Here is a 17294-nt window from a genome sequence, read left to right on the forward strand (position 1 = left end):
CCTGCTCCATCCCACCCACCCGGGAGGTGAATTATCCCTCTTTTCAGTGTATCCTTTCCCTTAGTCACTTAGTAGCAGTCTTGGTTATCAGATCGACTGTTGTGGTATCACAGTGCTTGTAACCCTTATTTTACTTAATAATGGTCGCAAAGTACAAGAGTAGTGACGCTAGCAATTCAGATATGCCAAAGAGAAGCTGTAAAGTGCTTCCTCTAAATGAAAAGGTGAAAGTTTTTGACTTAAGAAAAAAAAATTGTATGCTGAGGTTGCTAAGATTTATGGTAAGAAAGATTCTTCTATCCATGAAATTATGAAGAAGGAAAAAGAAATTCAAGCTAGTTTTGCGTTGGACCTCATGCTGCAAAAGTTACAGCCACTGTGTGTGACAAGTGCTTAATTAAGATGGAAAAGGCATTAAATCTGTACAATAAGATATTTTGAGAGAGAGCGAGACCACATTCACATAACTTTTACTACAGTATATTGTTATAATTTTTCTATTTTTTTATTAGTTATTGTTGTTAGTCTCTTACTGTGCCTAATTTATAAATTAAACTTTGTCACAGATATGTATGTATAGGGAAAAAATATGTATGTATATATAGGGTTTGGTACTATCTCTGGTTTCAGACATCCACTGGGGGGTCTTGAAACATATCCCCTGTGGATAAGGGGGGTGCAGACTACCGTACTCAGATTTTTTTAACTTTCCAAATCATTGGATTAACAACATACAGTCATCCAAAATTACGGCAGACTATTTGGATTCTCCTAATGGCTAGATGGGCTAAATTAAATTACCAGTGCAGGTTCTTTCTTTATGATTTCCAAATTGCCACCTCCAAGGAAGATTCTCTTAGGATATTCTTTAAAGGTCTTTCATAGCTTTACAGATACCAGCCTGAATGGGGACTGGAAGTTGTCTCTCAATGTCTAGTTACCCTACTTTAAAAGCTGTTGCCCATCACATTCCTCAACTGCCCTTGCCATTAGGTATTCCTGTGTGACTGAGTGTTGGCCAGCGAGATGTAGGGGTACAAATGAGTGACTTCTTGGAAGTCTCTTCAAAGAAAAGCAGCATGTGTTCCTTTATCTTATTCCTCCATCTTCCTGCCTGTGATATAACTGTGATATAACAGGAGCCCTTGGAAGTATCCAAGTAGACCAAGGCCTAAGGACGACATGTTAGAAACTAAAAAGATCTTGACTACTTCACTAGTTCAACTGCCTTTTCCTGTATTTAAGCCATTGTAAATTTGGGTTTCTTTTTATGAAATCAAAACTAATCCATTCTGGCCTTCAGTTCTTTATCACGATGCCATTTAACACTGTTTGAATCAACTAGATTGCAATAATGCTTACCTTTAAAAGTTTTCAAAGGATAATGTGCAATTCACATTAGAATTGATTTTCCATTGTTAATTAATTATACTCATTTTCCTGCCTTGACCTTTCGTTAGCTATTTTGTATCTGCTTGGAAAATACCGTGTTCTTTATAACTGTGTAATAGATATTTGCTAAAACTCTGTAATCTGTAAAATATCGTTATCAAATTTTATGCCATGTTTTTATATCATTCTCATAGATCTGCCTTATAAACATCTAAATAAAAAAGTACTGTTTAATGTGATTTAACTTCTTTTTTGAAATGTTATATACAAATGGATTTTTCTTTCTTAATAATAATTCCAATATTTGGTGGAAGCCATCGAATACTTTTCTGTTTCTTTTCAGAAGCATCCAGAAAGCAATTGCATATAACAGTTTTGGGTTTGGGGGGAATTTTGTTTGTTTTTGCCAAAGTAGACATTTAGAAAAACATCCATCTAATGAGATGGTATTCTTAAAAGTACTTCATTTCACTAGTATTTATTAAGTATCTTTTGTCTTAATTAATTAATTTTATTTTAATTTTGGCTGTGTTGGGTCTTCATCGCTGTGTGTAGGCTTTCTCTGATTGCGGCGAGCGGGGGCTACTCTTTGTTGCGGTGCGCAGGTTTCTCATTGTGGTGGCTACTCTTGTTGTGGAGCACGGGCTCTAGGTGTGCAGGCTTCAGTAGTTGTGGCACATGGGCTCAGTAGCTGTGGCTCGTGGGCTCTAAAGCACAGGCTCAGTAGTTGTGGCGCCAGGCTTCGTTGCTCTGCAGCATGTGGGATCTTCCCAGACCAGGGCTGGAACCCGTGTCCCCTGCATTGGCAGGTGGATTCTTTTCTTTTTTTTTTTTTTTACAGATTTAATACATTTTATTTTTTAAATTTATTTTTTACATCTTTATTGGAGTGTAATTGCTTTATAATGGTGTGTTAGTTTCTGCTTTATAACAAGTGAATCAATTATACATATACATATGTTCCCATATCTCTTCCCTCTTGCGTCTCCCTCCCTATCCCACCCCTCTAGGCGGTCACAAAGCACCGAGCTGATCTCCCTGTGCTATGTGGCTGCTTCCCCCTATCTAGCTATTTTACATTTGGTAGTGTATATATGTCCATGCCACTCTCTCGCTTTGTCACAGCTTACCCTTCCCCCCTCCCCATATCCTCAAGTCCATTCTCTAGTAGGTCTGTGTCTTTATTCCTGTCTTACCCCTAGGTTCTTCATGATATATATTTTTTTCTTAAATTCCATATATATGTGTTAGCATATGGTATTTGTCTTTCTCTTTCTGACTTCACTCTGTATGACCAACTCTAGGTCCATCCACCTCATTACAAATAGCTGAATTTCGTTTCTTTTTATGGCTCAGTAATATTCTATTGTATATATGTGCCACATCTTTATCCATTCATCCGATGATGGACACTTAGGTTGTTTCCATCTCTGGGCTATTGTAAATACAGCTGCAATGAACATTTTGGTACATGACTCTTTTTGAATTATGGTTTTCTCAGGGTATATGCCCAGTAATGGGATTGCTGGGTCATATGGTAGTTCTATTTTTAGTTTTTTAAGGAACCTCCATACTGTTATCCATAGTGGCTGTACCAATTCACATGCCCACCAGCAGTGCAGGAGTGTTCCCTTTTCTCCACACCCTCTCCAGCATTTATTGTTTCTAGATTTTTTGATGATGGCTATTCTGGCAGGTGGATTCTTGGTTAACCACTGCGCCACCAGGGAAGCCCTATTAAGTATCTTTAAACCAGGACTGAACACAATATTCAAGCTATATTCTGTAAGTTCCTGATAGCAGGAACTCTGTCTTACAACTATATTCCTAGTGTCTTATGCAACATGGTCCTACAGACACTAACGAGATAGTTTAATGAACGTTGCCTCATTTTTACAGAAAATTATGTTATTTATCACCCCATGTCCGTGCAGCCATGCCTGCATCCTCCTGCACATGCCACTCCCCATCACTGTCTCAACTTCTTGCTTTTCCTCCTGGCCATTGGCCTGGAGCTGCCCTGTGGTCCCAGAGTGGAGCCGCTGCTGTTGCTGCCACTGCCGCCGCCACTGCCGCCACCATCACCCCTGCCACATTGCTGTACTGAGGAAAAGAAACTGACCTTTGTGCCTGAGCACAGGATCTGTGGAGGCTATGGCTCCCCCTGCAGCTGCCTGGAAGTGCGTGGGAGTTAATGTCCTGAGAGTACGGTTCAGGTAAAATACAGGATACTCAATCAAATTTGAATTGCAGAGAAACAGCAAATAACATTTTTAGTATAATTCTGTTACAAATATTGCATGGGACTTTTTTTTCCCCCTCTAAATCTGGCAACCCTACTTGGATGGTGAATTTTTTTTTTTTTTTTTTTTTTTTTGCGGTACGCGGGCCTCTCACTGTTGTGGCCTCTCCCGTTGTGGAGCACAGGCTCCGGACGCGCAGGCTCAGCGGCCATGGCTCACGGGCCCAGCCGCTCCGCGGCATGTGGGATCTTCCCAGACCGGGGCAGAAACCCGTGTCCCCTGCATCAGCAGGTGGACTCTCAACCACTGCACCACCAGGGAAGCCCTGGAGGGTGAATTTTGACCAAAGAGATGCAGCACAAGAGGGAGCTGGTAGATAAATTCTTCTCCCTTCATCTCCCCAAGATAGACTATTCCAAAGTGCAATAATCCATGAAAATATCCTAAAAGACTGAGCAATTAACCACTCTTGTTGAAAAGCTATGGCAGCTCAGTAACACCATATTTGTACACCCTCCTCCACTGCCTGCCTCACTTCCATCTTTCCTCCCTTCTGCTTCTCAGAGATAGTGCCCTCCAATGAACTGGCAGCAGGTGAATGTTTCTTGTTGTTTGTGGCAGGCTCTAGGAAACCTAGGCTAGCATAGTAATTTTGGTAGTGGATTCTTCAACTGGAAAATAAAACATGAAATAAATGATGGTTTTCACAAAGTCAGGCACAGGGCCCTGCAGACTCAAAATCCAGACTGGCTGAGAGCGTTGGGAAAGGGACTTTAAAGAGGTAATTAAGGTAAAATGGGGTCATAGAGGTGGGCCCTAATCCAACATGACTGGTATCCTTATAAGAAGAGGAGATGAAGACACAGAGGGAAGACCATGTGATGACAAAGGGAGAAGCCAAGGAGAGAGGTCTCAGAATGAAACCAATCTTGGACTTCTAGCTTCCAGACTGTGAGGAAATAAAATTTCTGTTACATAAGCCACCCAGTTTGTGGTATTTGTTCCCATAGCCTTCAAAAACTAAAACACGGTTCATGGAATCAAAACAAGTCAATTACAGAACTTGAATACTTAATGTCACTGGAATAAGCTTGTCTGATTAGTCCTGCTCCACAATAAAGACAGTTCTCTCCTGGGTGTTCTTCACTATAGCATCCCGCGATGTAAACACAATAAATAGTTTTTAGTTCTAAAAGCTCAAGAACATTTTCAGTTCATGGAACTATGAACTGGAACTATGTTATGAAACTGAAGCTTTGATCAGATAAAAGTTGCTCTTAAATTAATCTTATTTATTACCATTTATTTAGTTGCTCCACTAAACATGAATAGCTCCTGCAGCTTCCTATTTCAAAATCATTTGCAGAAAGTGAGAGTGGCATGGACATATATACACTACCAAACGTAAAACAGATAGCTAGTGTGAAGCAGCTGCATAGCACAGGGAGATCAGCTTGGTGCTTTGTGACCACCTAGAGGGGTGGGATAGGGAGGGTGGGAGGGAGGGAGACGCAAGAGGGAAGAGATATGGGGACATATGTATATGTATAACTGATTCACTTTGTTATAAAGCAGAAACTAACACACCATTGTAAAGCAGTTATACTCCAATAAAGATGTTAAAAAAAGATAACTTGCAACTTGGATTATTACACCTTTTTATTAGAATGGTTGACTTCAGGGGTGGCTGTTGTTTTGTTTTCTGTTCCATGTACTTATTATCAAATTTACATTAATGATTCTGTTAGTAAGAGGTAATTACTTTTGTTTCTTTTTTATGCATTGTTTCTGCAACAATCAACCTCAAAGATATTTTTAAACACTAAAGTAGATTAAATTCCAGCTTTTATGTATTTCTTCTGTTACAGAATTCCCCTACATCCAACCTAGTAAGACTATAATTACATTTCACATGTGCTATAAACTTTTGTTGCGGTCCGGGAGCCACACGCCTGGAGTCGAGTTACCCGGTAAATGCGACCCGTGTCCCAACCAAGGACACCCAAGAATCACCAACACCAAGTAGAAAGATTAGCAAAGGATTTATACAAGTATAGAAGCTTACACAAACTGTCCGGACAGGGTCCCACTCAGAGAGAAGTGAGACCGACCCTGACTAACAGTCAGGCGAGGCCTTTATACCCTACACAGGGCGGGAAGTCCCCAAGGCGGGAGGGAGCTGTTCAATTTTGAATCAGCCAATCAGGAACCCGGTTCTTCCCGCCCCAAGCAAGCAAGCAAGTTCCCCCTTTACAGAAGCCAAAGTACACCGTGGGCTATTCCGTTCCCTGAAGGGTAAGCTCCCTTCCTGTTCCTGAGCAAGCAAGCAAAGCAACTTTCTTACAGAAGCCAAAATGTGCTGTTAGCCCTGAAACTGTTCTTCCGTTTCTTTCGTCACACTCCCCCCTTTTTCTAGGAACTAATCAAATCCTTGATTCCTGGTCTTCCGTATTCAGGAGGTATGTTTCGTTTTGGGCTAAAGTTTGCCCAGTCAATCCGTCTGTTAGTGTCCACGTAAAAGGGTATCCTCCCACTTGCCCCAGTTGTCCCACCCAGAGCAACATAGGAACCCAGCCCAAAATCACTTGCGAATAATGCGCAGCTTTAGGGGGTCCTGCGGCTGAGCCTGTGCTTTCCATTCTGTGGAGTCCTCTTCTGGTTCCTCTGTGGTGTAGTCTCTCTTTATTCTGCTGTGATGAATCCACGTCCAGACACCGTCGACTTTAACAGCAGTCGGGGTACTCAACACAATCAGATGAGGTCCAGTCCACCTAGTCTCCAATGTCTGGGGGCTACGCTTCTTTACCCAGACTGTCTCCAGGCTGGAAAGCATGGGGAACAGTAGGGGGTAAGGAAAATGCATCTTTCAACAGGGGTTTAACCCAGTCCTGGAACTGCTGTAATGCTAAGAGAGAGGTTCAGCAGGTGGAGCTCTTCTCCTACTCGCGGCAAGAGCGGAGGGGGAGCTCCAAACATAATCTCAAACGGGGAAAAACCCTTCTTATATGGGGTACATCTTACTTGTAAAAGAGCCATCGGAAGGGCTTCTACCCAGTTCTGGCCAGTCTCCACTACCAATTTAGTTAATGTTTCTTTTAAGGTCCTATTTAACCTTTCTATCTGGCCTGAGCTTTGAGGTCTATATGCACAATGTAATTTCCAATCTATATCTAGTATTTTACTTACTTTTTGAGTTATTTGTGCAGTAAAAGCTGGTCCGTTGTCTGTCCCTACCTGGAGCGGCAGTCCATACCTAGGGATGATTTCCTGTAACAGTTTTTTTTACTACTGTGGCTGCAGTCTTTCGTTTCACTGGCAAGGCTTCCACCCATCCGGAAAAGGTGTCAATTGCTGCTAATAGGTACTTATACCCATATTTTCCTGGTTTTATTTCTGTAAAGTCCATTTCCCAAAAGCGGCCTGCCTCGTTGCCTCGATACCGATGCAGTTCCTGGTGTTGCGAGTTGGCCCCTTGGTTTACTTGTGCACAAGTCACACATTGCCTAATGATTGAGAATACTTTCTCTTTTAGGTTGTTAATTCGAAAACGAGTTTTTAACAGTTCATGTAATTTTGTAGATCCCAGATGCGTTCCCTCATGCAAGCGTCATATCAACATCAGGCCTAGGTTCTCAGGAATAAAAATTCGGTGATCTTTGTCTTGAATCCATATCTTTCCTTCCTTCTCGTTATCTAATACCCGCCCCCCTTTTTCTTTTGTATCCAGTTCAAATCCTTGGCTGAGTAGCAGGGACTTACCGGCAATGTGAGTTCCGGAAATTTTATTTTCAGTTTTTGTACCAGTGCCAAGGTTAAATTTCGAGCGGCTTGCCTTGCCGCTTGGTCAGCAAGTTGGTTTCCTTTTATTATTGGGGAGGCACCCCTTTTATGTCCCAAACAATGTATGATGGCAAGTTTTTTTGGTTTCCAGATGGCTGTCAAAAGATCTAGAATTTCTTATTTTTGATAATCTTTCCTTCTGCCGTTAGGAGGCCCCTTTCTTGATATATCTGTCCATGTACATGGGCTGTAGCAAAAGCATAGCGGCTGTCAGTGTAGATGTAGATTTGTCTTTTGCCAGGTGTAGGGCCTTAGTCAGTGCTATAAGCTCAGCTCGCTGTGCTGACGTTCCGGCCGGTAAGGACTGTTGCCAAAGAATCTCAGATTCCGTCGTAACTGCTGCTCCTGCTTTTTGAATCCCCCCTTACACAAGGCTGCTGCCATCTGTATAGAGAGTTAGTTGGAGATTCTGTAGTGGGGTGTCAGTTAGATCCGGCCGAAGAGTGGTATAGGTTTGCAGAGCCGTCAGGCAATCATGAAGTTCTGGTATTGTGTTCTCGGTAACATCAGTGGGCAGAAGGGTGGCTGGGTTTAGGCTGTTAGCCTTGGCTCATCTAGGACCAATGCCTGGTATTGTACTATTCGTGCGTTTGAGAGCCATCGTTCAGGAGGGGAGTTTAGAAGGGTCTTAACAGCATGCAGAGTAAACATGGTTAATTGTTGTCCCATGGTTAATTTGTCAGCATCTTTTATCAGCAGGGCAGTGGCTGCAATTTGTCTGATGCATGAGGGCCACCTGGAGGCTACTGGGTCCAGTTGTTTAGAGATAGGCTATCGGCCTTCGCCAGGGCCCAAGTTTCTGAGTTAGTACTCCCCTTGCCACCCCGGTTCGTTCATCTACGAACAGTTTAAAAAGTTTATCAGGGTTGGGGAGTGCCAGAGCAGGAGGTGAGGTAAGAGCCCTTTTAATGTCCTGGAAGGCCTTCCCTTGTGTCTCAGTCCAGTTAATCTTGGTGGCTTCGGGGCCATTCTGGTTAACGCCCTTCAGGGCATCGTACAGAGGCTTGGCCAGCTCTGCAAATCTGGGTATCCAGAACCAGCAATAGCCCGCCATTCCCAAGAATTCTCTCAATTCCTTTCTTGTGGTAGGGGTTGATAAGGTTAGGATGGCCTGAGTGCATGGCTTTCCTAGCAATCTCTGTCCTCCTTTTAGGATATACCCTAAATAGTTTGCTTGTTCTTGACAAATCTGAGCCTTTTTAATTGAGAGTTTATAGCCTAAGTCCTGTAGTAACCTTATTAGGCCTTTTGTTCCTGTTAGACAATCCCGCAGTTTTTCCAGCCACAAGTAAATCATCCACATATTGTAATAAGGTTACTTCGGGAAACTGGTTATGGAAAGGTTGTAGGTCCCGTTGTAGGGCCATAGTAAAAAGAGTGGGTGAGTTTTTAAATCCCTGAGGTAACCGTGTCCATGTTAGCTGAATCGGTTGGCCCCTCTCATCAGTCCATTCGAAAGCAAATAAAGGCTGACCTTTGGGGGCCAGTGGTATGGAGAAAAATGCATCTTTTAAATCTAGCACGGAGTAAAACTTTTGTTCTGGTGGCAGCAGGCTCAAAAGTGTGTAAGGGTTAGGCACTGTAGGGTGAATGTCAGTTACCCTATCATTTATTGCCCGTAGATCTTGCATTGGTCTATAATCTTCACTGTTGGGCTTTTTAACAGGAAGGAGAGGAGTATTCCATGGGGAATGGCACGGGACCAGGATTCCTGCTTTTAGGAGCTGATTAATGTGGGGGGTTATTCCCTTTTTAGCTTTTTCAGTTAAGGGGTACTGTCGTAGTCGAATCGGGGTGGCTGCAGCCTTTAATTCTACCACCACTGGTATTCGATGGGCCGTAGCCCCAAAGAGGTGGTTTTCTGCCCAAACTAAGGGGAATTCCTCTCTTAAAACAGCCAGTTGAGGATTGTCCTCTGGGTGTGCTTTTTGTCCCGTTTCAAATAGCAGTCCTTCCTCCTGCAAGGGCAGTGTGATCATAATGGAGGGAGGCTTGTCTGGCCCGAATGCAAATTCAAATCCTCCTTTGTCAAACTTTATGGTAGTCTGTAAATGTTGTAGCAAATCTCGTCCTAAGAGTCCTTCATAGGGGCAGTCAGGCATGACGAGGAAGGAGTGGGTGACTGTTTGCCCAAGTCGACCTTCCTGTCTGTGGTCCAAAACAGCGTTGAGTCCCAGTGGCCCCCTGTACCAAAGCCTTTTCTGGTTGTTTCGGTCCATAATCTGATCGGAGGACTGAGAACGTGGCCCCTGCGTCTATTAAGAACGTCTTAGGTTTTCCCCCCACTTTTAAGTTTACCATGGGCTCGGGGAGGGGGGGGCTCAAGCCCTGACCCCTTCAGTCTGAGTCTAATTCTAGCACCCCGGGCCCCTTTCGGGGTTGTTTCTTTTTAGTAGGAAGGTCGGGACATCCATTTTTCCAATGTCCTTCCTTTTTACAATAAGCACATTGGTTCCTCTTTAAGGGCTTTCGTGGGCCGGATATTTGTCCTCTCCCTTTGGGTTGGAAGTCAGACCTTTTCCTCCCTCTGGGAGGTTTGTCATTTAGGACTGCTGCTATTACTTTGGATACCTGCCTTAACTGTCTCTTCTCAGTTTCATCTCTATTATTATAAATTTTTAATGCTATCTCTACCAATTCAGATAAGTTTTTCCCTTTAAAACCATCTAATTTTTGTAATTTTCTTCGGATATCTGGGGCCGACTGTGTCACAAAGGCCAAGTTAATTGCCCACCTGTTTTCTGGTGCCTCAGGTCCTGTGGGGGTCCATAGCCTATAAGTCTCCATCAGCCTTTCCAGGAAGGCGGCTGGAGACTCTGTGGCTCCCTGGGTCACCTCTGTAACCTTGGACATATTAGTTGGCCTTCGTGCTGCCGCCCGAAGTCCTATTAACAGAGCCTGGCGAAAATGGGCCAAAGCCCCTCGTCCCTCCTCCGTGTTAGGATTCCATTCCGGTCGGGTACTAGGGAGCACGATTTTAATTAGGTTGGGGTTATCAGTGGGCCGTCCATCCGGACCAAGTACCTGTTTACAGGCCCCCCACATGATTTTTTCTCTTTCTTCCGTGGTAAACAAAACCTGTAACAATTGTTGACAATCATCCCAGGTCGGCTGGTGAGTTACAAATATAGTTTCTAACAGTGATATTTACGCTTGTGGTTTCTCAGAAAATGGAGGATTTTGTAATTTCCAATTATATAAACCAGTCGTGGAGAATGGGGCGTAAGTAAGAAAAGGCTGTGCCTCCCCTGGTCTAGGTGCTTGTTGCCACAGAGGCAGAGCAGTGGGCCACGGTTCAGGCAAGTGATCTCTAGACCGGGTATGCGGTCTCCTGGGCCGACCTGGGAGGATGTCGTCATCGGGCCGGTATCCGCTGAGGGAGGGACATGGGGAGGGGGAGGCGCAGACGCCTCGGGAGGAGGGGTTTCTTCTTCTTCCTCTCCCTCCTCTACAAGAGGGAGGGGACTTAGAGCTTTTAACATTAGGTTTTTTCCCGTCCGCCATCTTGGCGGCACATGTTATCTTTAGATCTTGTTTCCTTTCTGTTGGTAGCTCCTGGCGGGGGCAGCCAGGGCTTCAGCCAGTCAGGTGGTGTCTCCACGAGACCCCGCCAACACTCAGTATAAGGAATCTGATCATCATGTACCTTAAAGACAATATCTTCCACCACAGCTATAACCGGAATAGAGAACGTACCTTCGGATGGCCATCCCACCTCAAATGTCAGCTATTCCAATTCACAAAAGGTGCGGAGGGTTCCCGGGGATACAGAGGCCCCGAATTCCCTGGCGATCTGGCAGAAGTCTCTGAAGTGGTCCAGAACTAGGCTCGGGGGGGTCTGCATCCGGGACATACCTTGTCCCATTGTTAAATTTCTGTTGAGCTAAAGGTTTCAGCACAAAGCCAAAGTGTCCAAGCAAATGCAAGAGCACACACACGAGTGACAAAAGACAGAAGGAGAGAACAAGTTTTGACACAATCCCAGTTCAAAGTCGGGACAAAAGAATATCGAAACCGACTTTGAATTCCCAAGGAGGAATCGCGGCGTCCCGTGACTCCTCCGGACTCCAGGCTGAACGTCGCGTCCGACAAGCCTTAATGGAGTCTCCTAGTTTCTTGCCGGCAAGCCAGGGGTCGCAAACTTACCCGAAGAAGGAGCAGGTGGTGGCTTCGGAGGAGGGACCCTGTTTCAGATCTTTAACCTCCACTGTCCGATCCCGGACGAGCCCCCAAATGTTGCGGTCCAGCAGCCACACGCCTGTAGTCGAGTTCCCCGGTAAATGCGTCCCAACCAAGGACACCCGAGAATCACCAACACCAAGTAGAAAGATTAGCAAAGGATTTATACAAGTATAGAAGCTTACACAAACTGTCCGGACAGGGTCCCACTCGGAGAGAAGTGAGTGAGACTCTGACTAACAGTCGGGTGAGGCCTTTATACCCTACACAGGGCGGGAGGGAGCTGTTTAATTTTGAATCAGCCAATCAGGAACCCGGTTCTTCCCGCCCCAAGCAAGCAAGCAAGTTCCCCCTTTACAGAAGCCAAAGTACACCGTGGGCTATTCCGTTCCATGAAGGTTAAGCTCCCTTCCTGTTCCTGAGCAAGCAAGCAAAGCAGCTTTCTTACAGAAGCCAAAATGTGCTGTTAGCCCTGAAGCTGTTCTTCCGTTTCTTTCGTCACACTTTTTCTGACTCAGAAAGGAATAACATTTGCTTGAACATTTAGGATACCTGGCATTAGGTTAGCAACTACCAAATTCATATATAATCTAAAATAGTAATTAGAAACATTCTTAATTCATGCTAATGAATAATTATAATTTTACTAAATATTGCTAATTAGGCAGGGTGCAAACAAGTATCAGGAAAAAAATCAGAAGAAGAATATTATTTCTTAACATATTTATGTTAAAAATATATTTAGTTTTCTTTGTTACTTTTAGAAGTAACAAAGTGGTGCACAGGTCAATAAATTACTAAAACTTGTAGTTAATCTTTAAATCTACAACAGCTTTTAAGAAATTGTAATTTGTAATTTAACAGAAATGTTAAATTCTGCTGAACTGTTACCAGATTGAAGCATTTCTATTCTCTGTGTATAATTCATCTCTCATACATTTCTCTACTATTAATTTATATTTTTGCTGAAATAATTTACCAATTCAATAGTTAGCCATTTTACCCCTACCTCCTTCTGTGTTCTGGTGTCATAATGTCTCTTGTGCTCTTAACTTACAGCCTTCAAAAGTCGATAGCAAAGAAGGATCAATGAATAATGATTAAACCTAAATCCATTAGCTAATTTAAAAAGGTAAAACTTTTAAAAAGCTTAAGCTTGGTGCATTTAACAAGAAGAAAAACAGATACACTCAACATTATCATCAGTAAGAAAACAAAGGACATGGAAAATTCACAAATGGAAAAGTAAGGTAGATGGCTGGTGGGAAGCAGCCGCATAGCGCAGGGAGATCAGCTTGGTGCTTTGTGACCGCCTGGAGGGGTGGGATAAGGAGGGTGGGAGGGAGGGAGACTCAAGAGGGAAGAGATATGGGAACGTATGTATATATATATATAACTTATTCATTTTGTTGTAAAACAGAAACTAACATACCATTGTAAAGCAATTATACTCCAATAAAGATGTTTAAAAAAAAAGCAAACAAACAAAATAAATAAATAAAACTATGCTTCATATTTTAAAAACCTAAAGGTATAGGATAAATTTAAAATTAAAAAGCAATATATTCACAGAACTGAGAACGTTTCCAAAACTAACACACCATTGTAAAGCAATTATACTCCGATAAAGATGTTAAAAAAGAAAAAAAAAGCCAGTTTTACAGCGACTGCCAAAACAATACTAATGAAAATATACAACACACACCAGAGCAGTGCTTCTCAACTTTTAACGTGTATACTAATTACCTGGGAATCTTGTTAAAATGGAGATTCTGATTTACTAGGTCCAGCACAGGGCCAGAACTTCCGTGTTCCTAACAAGTCCCTATGTAATAGATGTGTAGGTAGTTCAAGGACCTCACTCTGAGTAGCAAGGACTTAGTGTGTACCTTACTCTGGGTAAACTTATGAAATGCTTTAATTTGGTTTCAAATCAAATAAAAAAGTAATCCTTGAAATCTTTAATGAACGTTTATTGAGTACCTAGAATGATCTAGACCAGGAGGTCCCAGGTTGCCAGACCAGAAGCACCAACATCACTCAGGAACTCGTTATACGCTGACCCATGAACAACGTGGGGTTGGGGTGTCGACCCTGGCTCGGTCAAAAATCCAGGTGTAACATTACAGTAGGCCCTCTGTATCCAAGGTTCCATATCCATGGATTAAACCCACCAGATTGTGTGGGACTATATTAAAAAAAAACTGTGTATAAGTGGACCCCTGCAGTTCAAACCTGTACTCTTCCAGGGTCAACTGTAAATGCAAACCCATGAACCCCACATGGACTTACTGAAGCAGACTCTGAAGGTGGGGCTCAGGAGTCTTTTAATTAGCTTTCCAGATGATTCTGGTGCATACTAAGTTTTGAGAAACACTACTCTAGACACTATGCTGAGGGCTTGGGATGTAAACCTGGGCATGTGACTCTTCTTGCTTTAAAAAAATCTCAATCTAGTAGGAAGTCTGCTGAGCCAGTAAATACTGGTCAAATATGTGGTCAGTACAAAACCAGAATGACAGACAAAGTGGCACCTAATATAGCAGAACATGTAAAGAAGGTTTCCTAGAAAAGGTCACAGGAGCTGAGTCTTATAAGGAGTTAGACATCAGTCAGACATATGTACAACATATGCAAAGGTAATGCAGGAGGAAGTTTGGCACCTGTGAAAAACTGCAAGTAATTCAGTCCAGATGGCTTGAGTGTGGGGTGTTTGAGGACTTCCATTCTGGCTGCTTTTCATCTGTCAAAAGATAAAACAAAAACCATTAGAGCTGATAAAAATTACAAAGTTAGATCTATTAACTTCCTGGTAAGGGAACCCATTCTATGAAGAATTTCACTGATGGGGAAAAGTCAAAAGTTTTTAAGTGCTAGAAAGTGGGAGTTCATGGGAGTAGTGCTAATTAAGGATGCGAAACTCATGCTCTGGATATGGGACAGAATGAATCTATAGGTCAGTACACAGTTTGGTTAAAATAAAACAAAAATCCTGTTGTTCATTCGTTATGGAAATGTCTTCAGTCAAGTCCAGTGAGGAGAGTCTGACTTCTCAGGGCCATTGAGATTTATGGACCCTTATCAGCTTCAGTCTACTGTGCTGAATCACAAAAGTCAGTTGATATCTCCACTTTTTAAGTGGGAAAAAGCTCTACTTTTTAAGTGGGAAATTTTCCTTGGCAATCCCTCCTCTTTGTCCTTCCTCATCTTGAGATGCCAGATGAGCACACAAAGGATAGCAAATCATCAGATTATCAGCTTTCCCACCACCATCTTAGGCTTGGGTGCTGTTCTCACAGGATTCCACTGTGTTTATCCAAGTGGTTTCAGTCTCCTCTTGATGTAGTATACTTGGAATGTACAACAGCAATTAAGGTTATGTTAATAATACACTTGACACACCCTTTGCACTTTCTCGGTTTAATAGCTACCTTAGACCTACTAAACCACTTCTAGTTGTAAGGCCTGAGAGGAGCTCTAAAAGCACCAATGAGTAGCTGTAAAGATAAAAAAACAAAAAACAAAAGAATGCTGAAGTCCGAGCTAGGGAGTTTCAAGAAAGGGTGAGTGGTCAACAGTGTAAAATACTACAGACAAGTACACCAAAATTAGGACAAGAAAGTGTCCACAAAATTTTACCACAGGTGTTGTGACCTCAGTTAGGGCAGTTGAGGAAAGCTGAAGAATTAATAGAATTGAGTGAATAGGGATTGGAAGTGCTCAGTACTCTTTCAAAGAAACTTGGTTTCTTTGGCTGTGATTCACATCAAGTGCTGCCAAGTCCAATCTAGGTTTTCCATTTCTTTTTATTTGTAGGGCCAGAAATGTCATTCAGATCATCTTGCTTATTATGTGCCAAGTACCACTTTACAAAACTATCATTTCATTCTGTCCTCTCATGGCAATCCTTTTGATGAGAAAAGTGAAAAAATTATGAGAAAAATGGGGCTTCCGGGGGTTTACTTGCTCTAGATTCAATAATTTGACTCGAAAGCCTTCTAACATTGTGTACAATGCCTTGGTGGTTATTTAATTGTCTGGGAGAGCCACTAAAGTACAGAAGAGGTAAAAGGCTGGCGAATGTAGGTGACACTAGTCACTTCTCCGGGGTGAGACAAATTGCTTCAGCTTCCAACATTATCAGTTCATCATCCACCATTCCTGCATCCCACATCCATCCCTCATCCCTCCACCCGCCCATGCTTGTTTCAAGGAGGCCCAGCGCAAACTACAAAGACTGAGACGCACATGTCGCCAAGGTAACACTCCACTGTTACGTACCGAGGTCTTACCCCGTTTTCCTCTGGTACGCAAGCAAACCCAGCCCCTCCAAGTTTAGAGGTTCAGATAAGAGTTTGGGGTAGTTTGGATCTTCTGGCTTCCGTATGTGCTGGCGCTTCAGCAGCCTTTGGCTCCGCCCCTAGCAACGCATTGGCTTGTTAACAACCTGCCCGCAAGCAGGCTGCTAGGTACGCTGGTGGGCTGCCTCCGTGGGATGCGGGTGGCGTCGCGGTGGCCGAGCCCACGGCCGGACCCCCGGGACCTTTTGAGACTCTAGTGGCTCTCAGGAGGCTTTCACTTCTCGGTGGCGGGGCCTCTTGCAGTCTCTCGGCTGCGGGCACAATGTAGGACAGGAGGACACCCCCCACCCCTCACTCCGCCGCCACAGCCATGTCTACAGCGGAGGCTGCGGCGACGGCCCAGGCCCGGGAACCCGGCAGCAGGATCAAGTTCAGCAGCCCTCGCCAAATCCCGGTGGTCGGGGTGGTGACGGAGGACGAGGAAGCGCAGGTATGGCCAGGTGTCTGTGCTTTGGAGGGTGTGAAGGCGGGGGTGGGGGTTGAGATCTGGGGGCGGAGATGATGCCTGGGGGCAGCAAGGGAGGAAACGGGGGCCCGAGGGGAAACCAGGGGAGCCCGGGGGACTGTGGTTCCAAGCTCAAAGCTGATCCCTTTGAGAACTGCGCCGCCTGCGAGGGGAGTTGGCTGTCGTCGACCAACCTGTCTGGGGACTCGTGTCTCGAGGTCCTCCCGGAGCGTCCCAGTAAACTGAGTAGGCAAGGTTTGGCGGCTTTTCTTCGAAAAGTGTGACCCCACGAAGGACCTGAGAGGGAGGGAAACATTCTTAGCGAAAACTTGGATTTGATGACCACTTTGTTTGCACTGGGCTTTTATATGTAGATCGCTGTTATCGTGTGATGTTCTTGATACAGGGGTAAATCCTCCCGTGTTTAAATTTGCTGCTACCAAAACCTGCACCTGGAGGGGAGGGAAATACTATTAAAATTAGAAATTTAGCAACATTTTTATATGAAATTGGAAGCTGGTTAGGAGTGCGTCGGAGAGAATTGGGATCGAATAGAATTGATTTATTGTGCTTGTATTTGGTTTTTAGTTTACTGTTTGTCATACAAAACTAGTTCTTTCGAATTTCTGTTGAGAAATTTCACTTCAGAACCCTGGCTTGGATCTCCATTCGTAGCGAGGGTGTTTAGAAACTCCAAGGCGTTTATTTCATACTAGGGTTCCATTGCTCTTCCCCAGAGATCCATGATCAAGCCCTAAATTAACGTGAATTCTATGGAGGAAATTTGCCCTACCTCCTCACGCTGATGGTGTGGGGCTACTATGGGAATTCCTG

At 43.7% G+C, this 17294-nt stretch overlaps 1 protein-coding gene across 2 annotated transcripts in view; it reads left to right on the plus strand.

The window, feature by feature from the left end:
- The first annotated feature begins 16076 nt into the window (after positions 1-16076).
- CFAP69 (cilia and flagella associated protein 69) overlaps positions 16077-17294 on the plus strand; it is a 69605-nt gene continuing 68387 nt past the window's right edge. For both annotated transcript variants that reach the window (XM_007452052.1, XM_007452053.1), the window contains exon 1: positions 16077-16445. In XM_007452052.1, the coding sequence (XP_007452114.1) occupies positions 16326-16445 (120 nt within the window). In that variant the 5' untranslated portion in view covers positions 16077-16325. The remainder of the gene's footprint in view (positions 16446-17294) is intronic.

This window comes from Lipotes vexillifer, unplaced genomic scaffold (assembly GCF_000442215.2).
Source record: "Lipotes vexillifer unplaced genomic scaffold, Lipotes_vexillifer_v1.1 scaffold161, whole genome shotgun sequence".
NCBI lineage: Eukaryota > Metazoa > Chordata > Mammalia > Artiodactyla > Lipotidae > Lipotes > Lipotes vexillifer.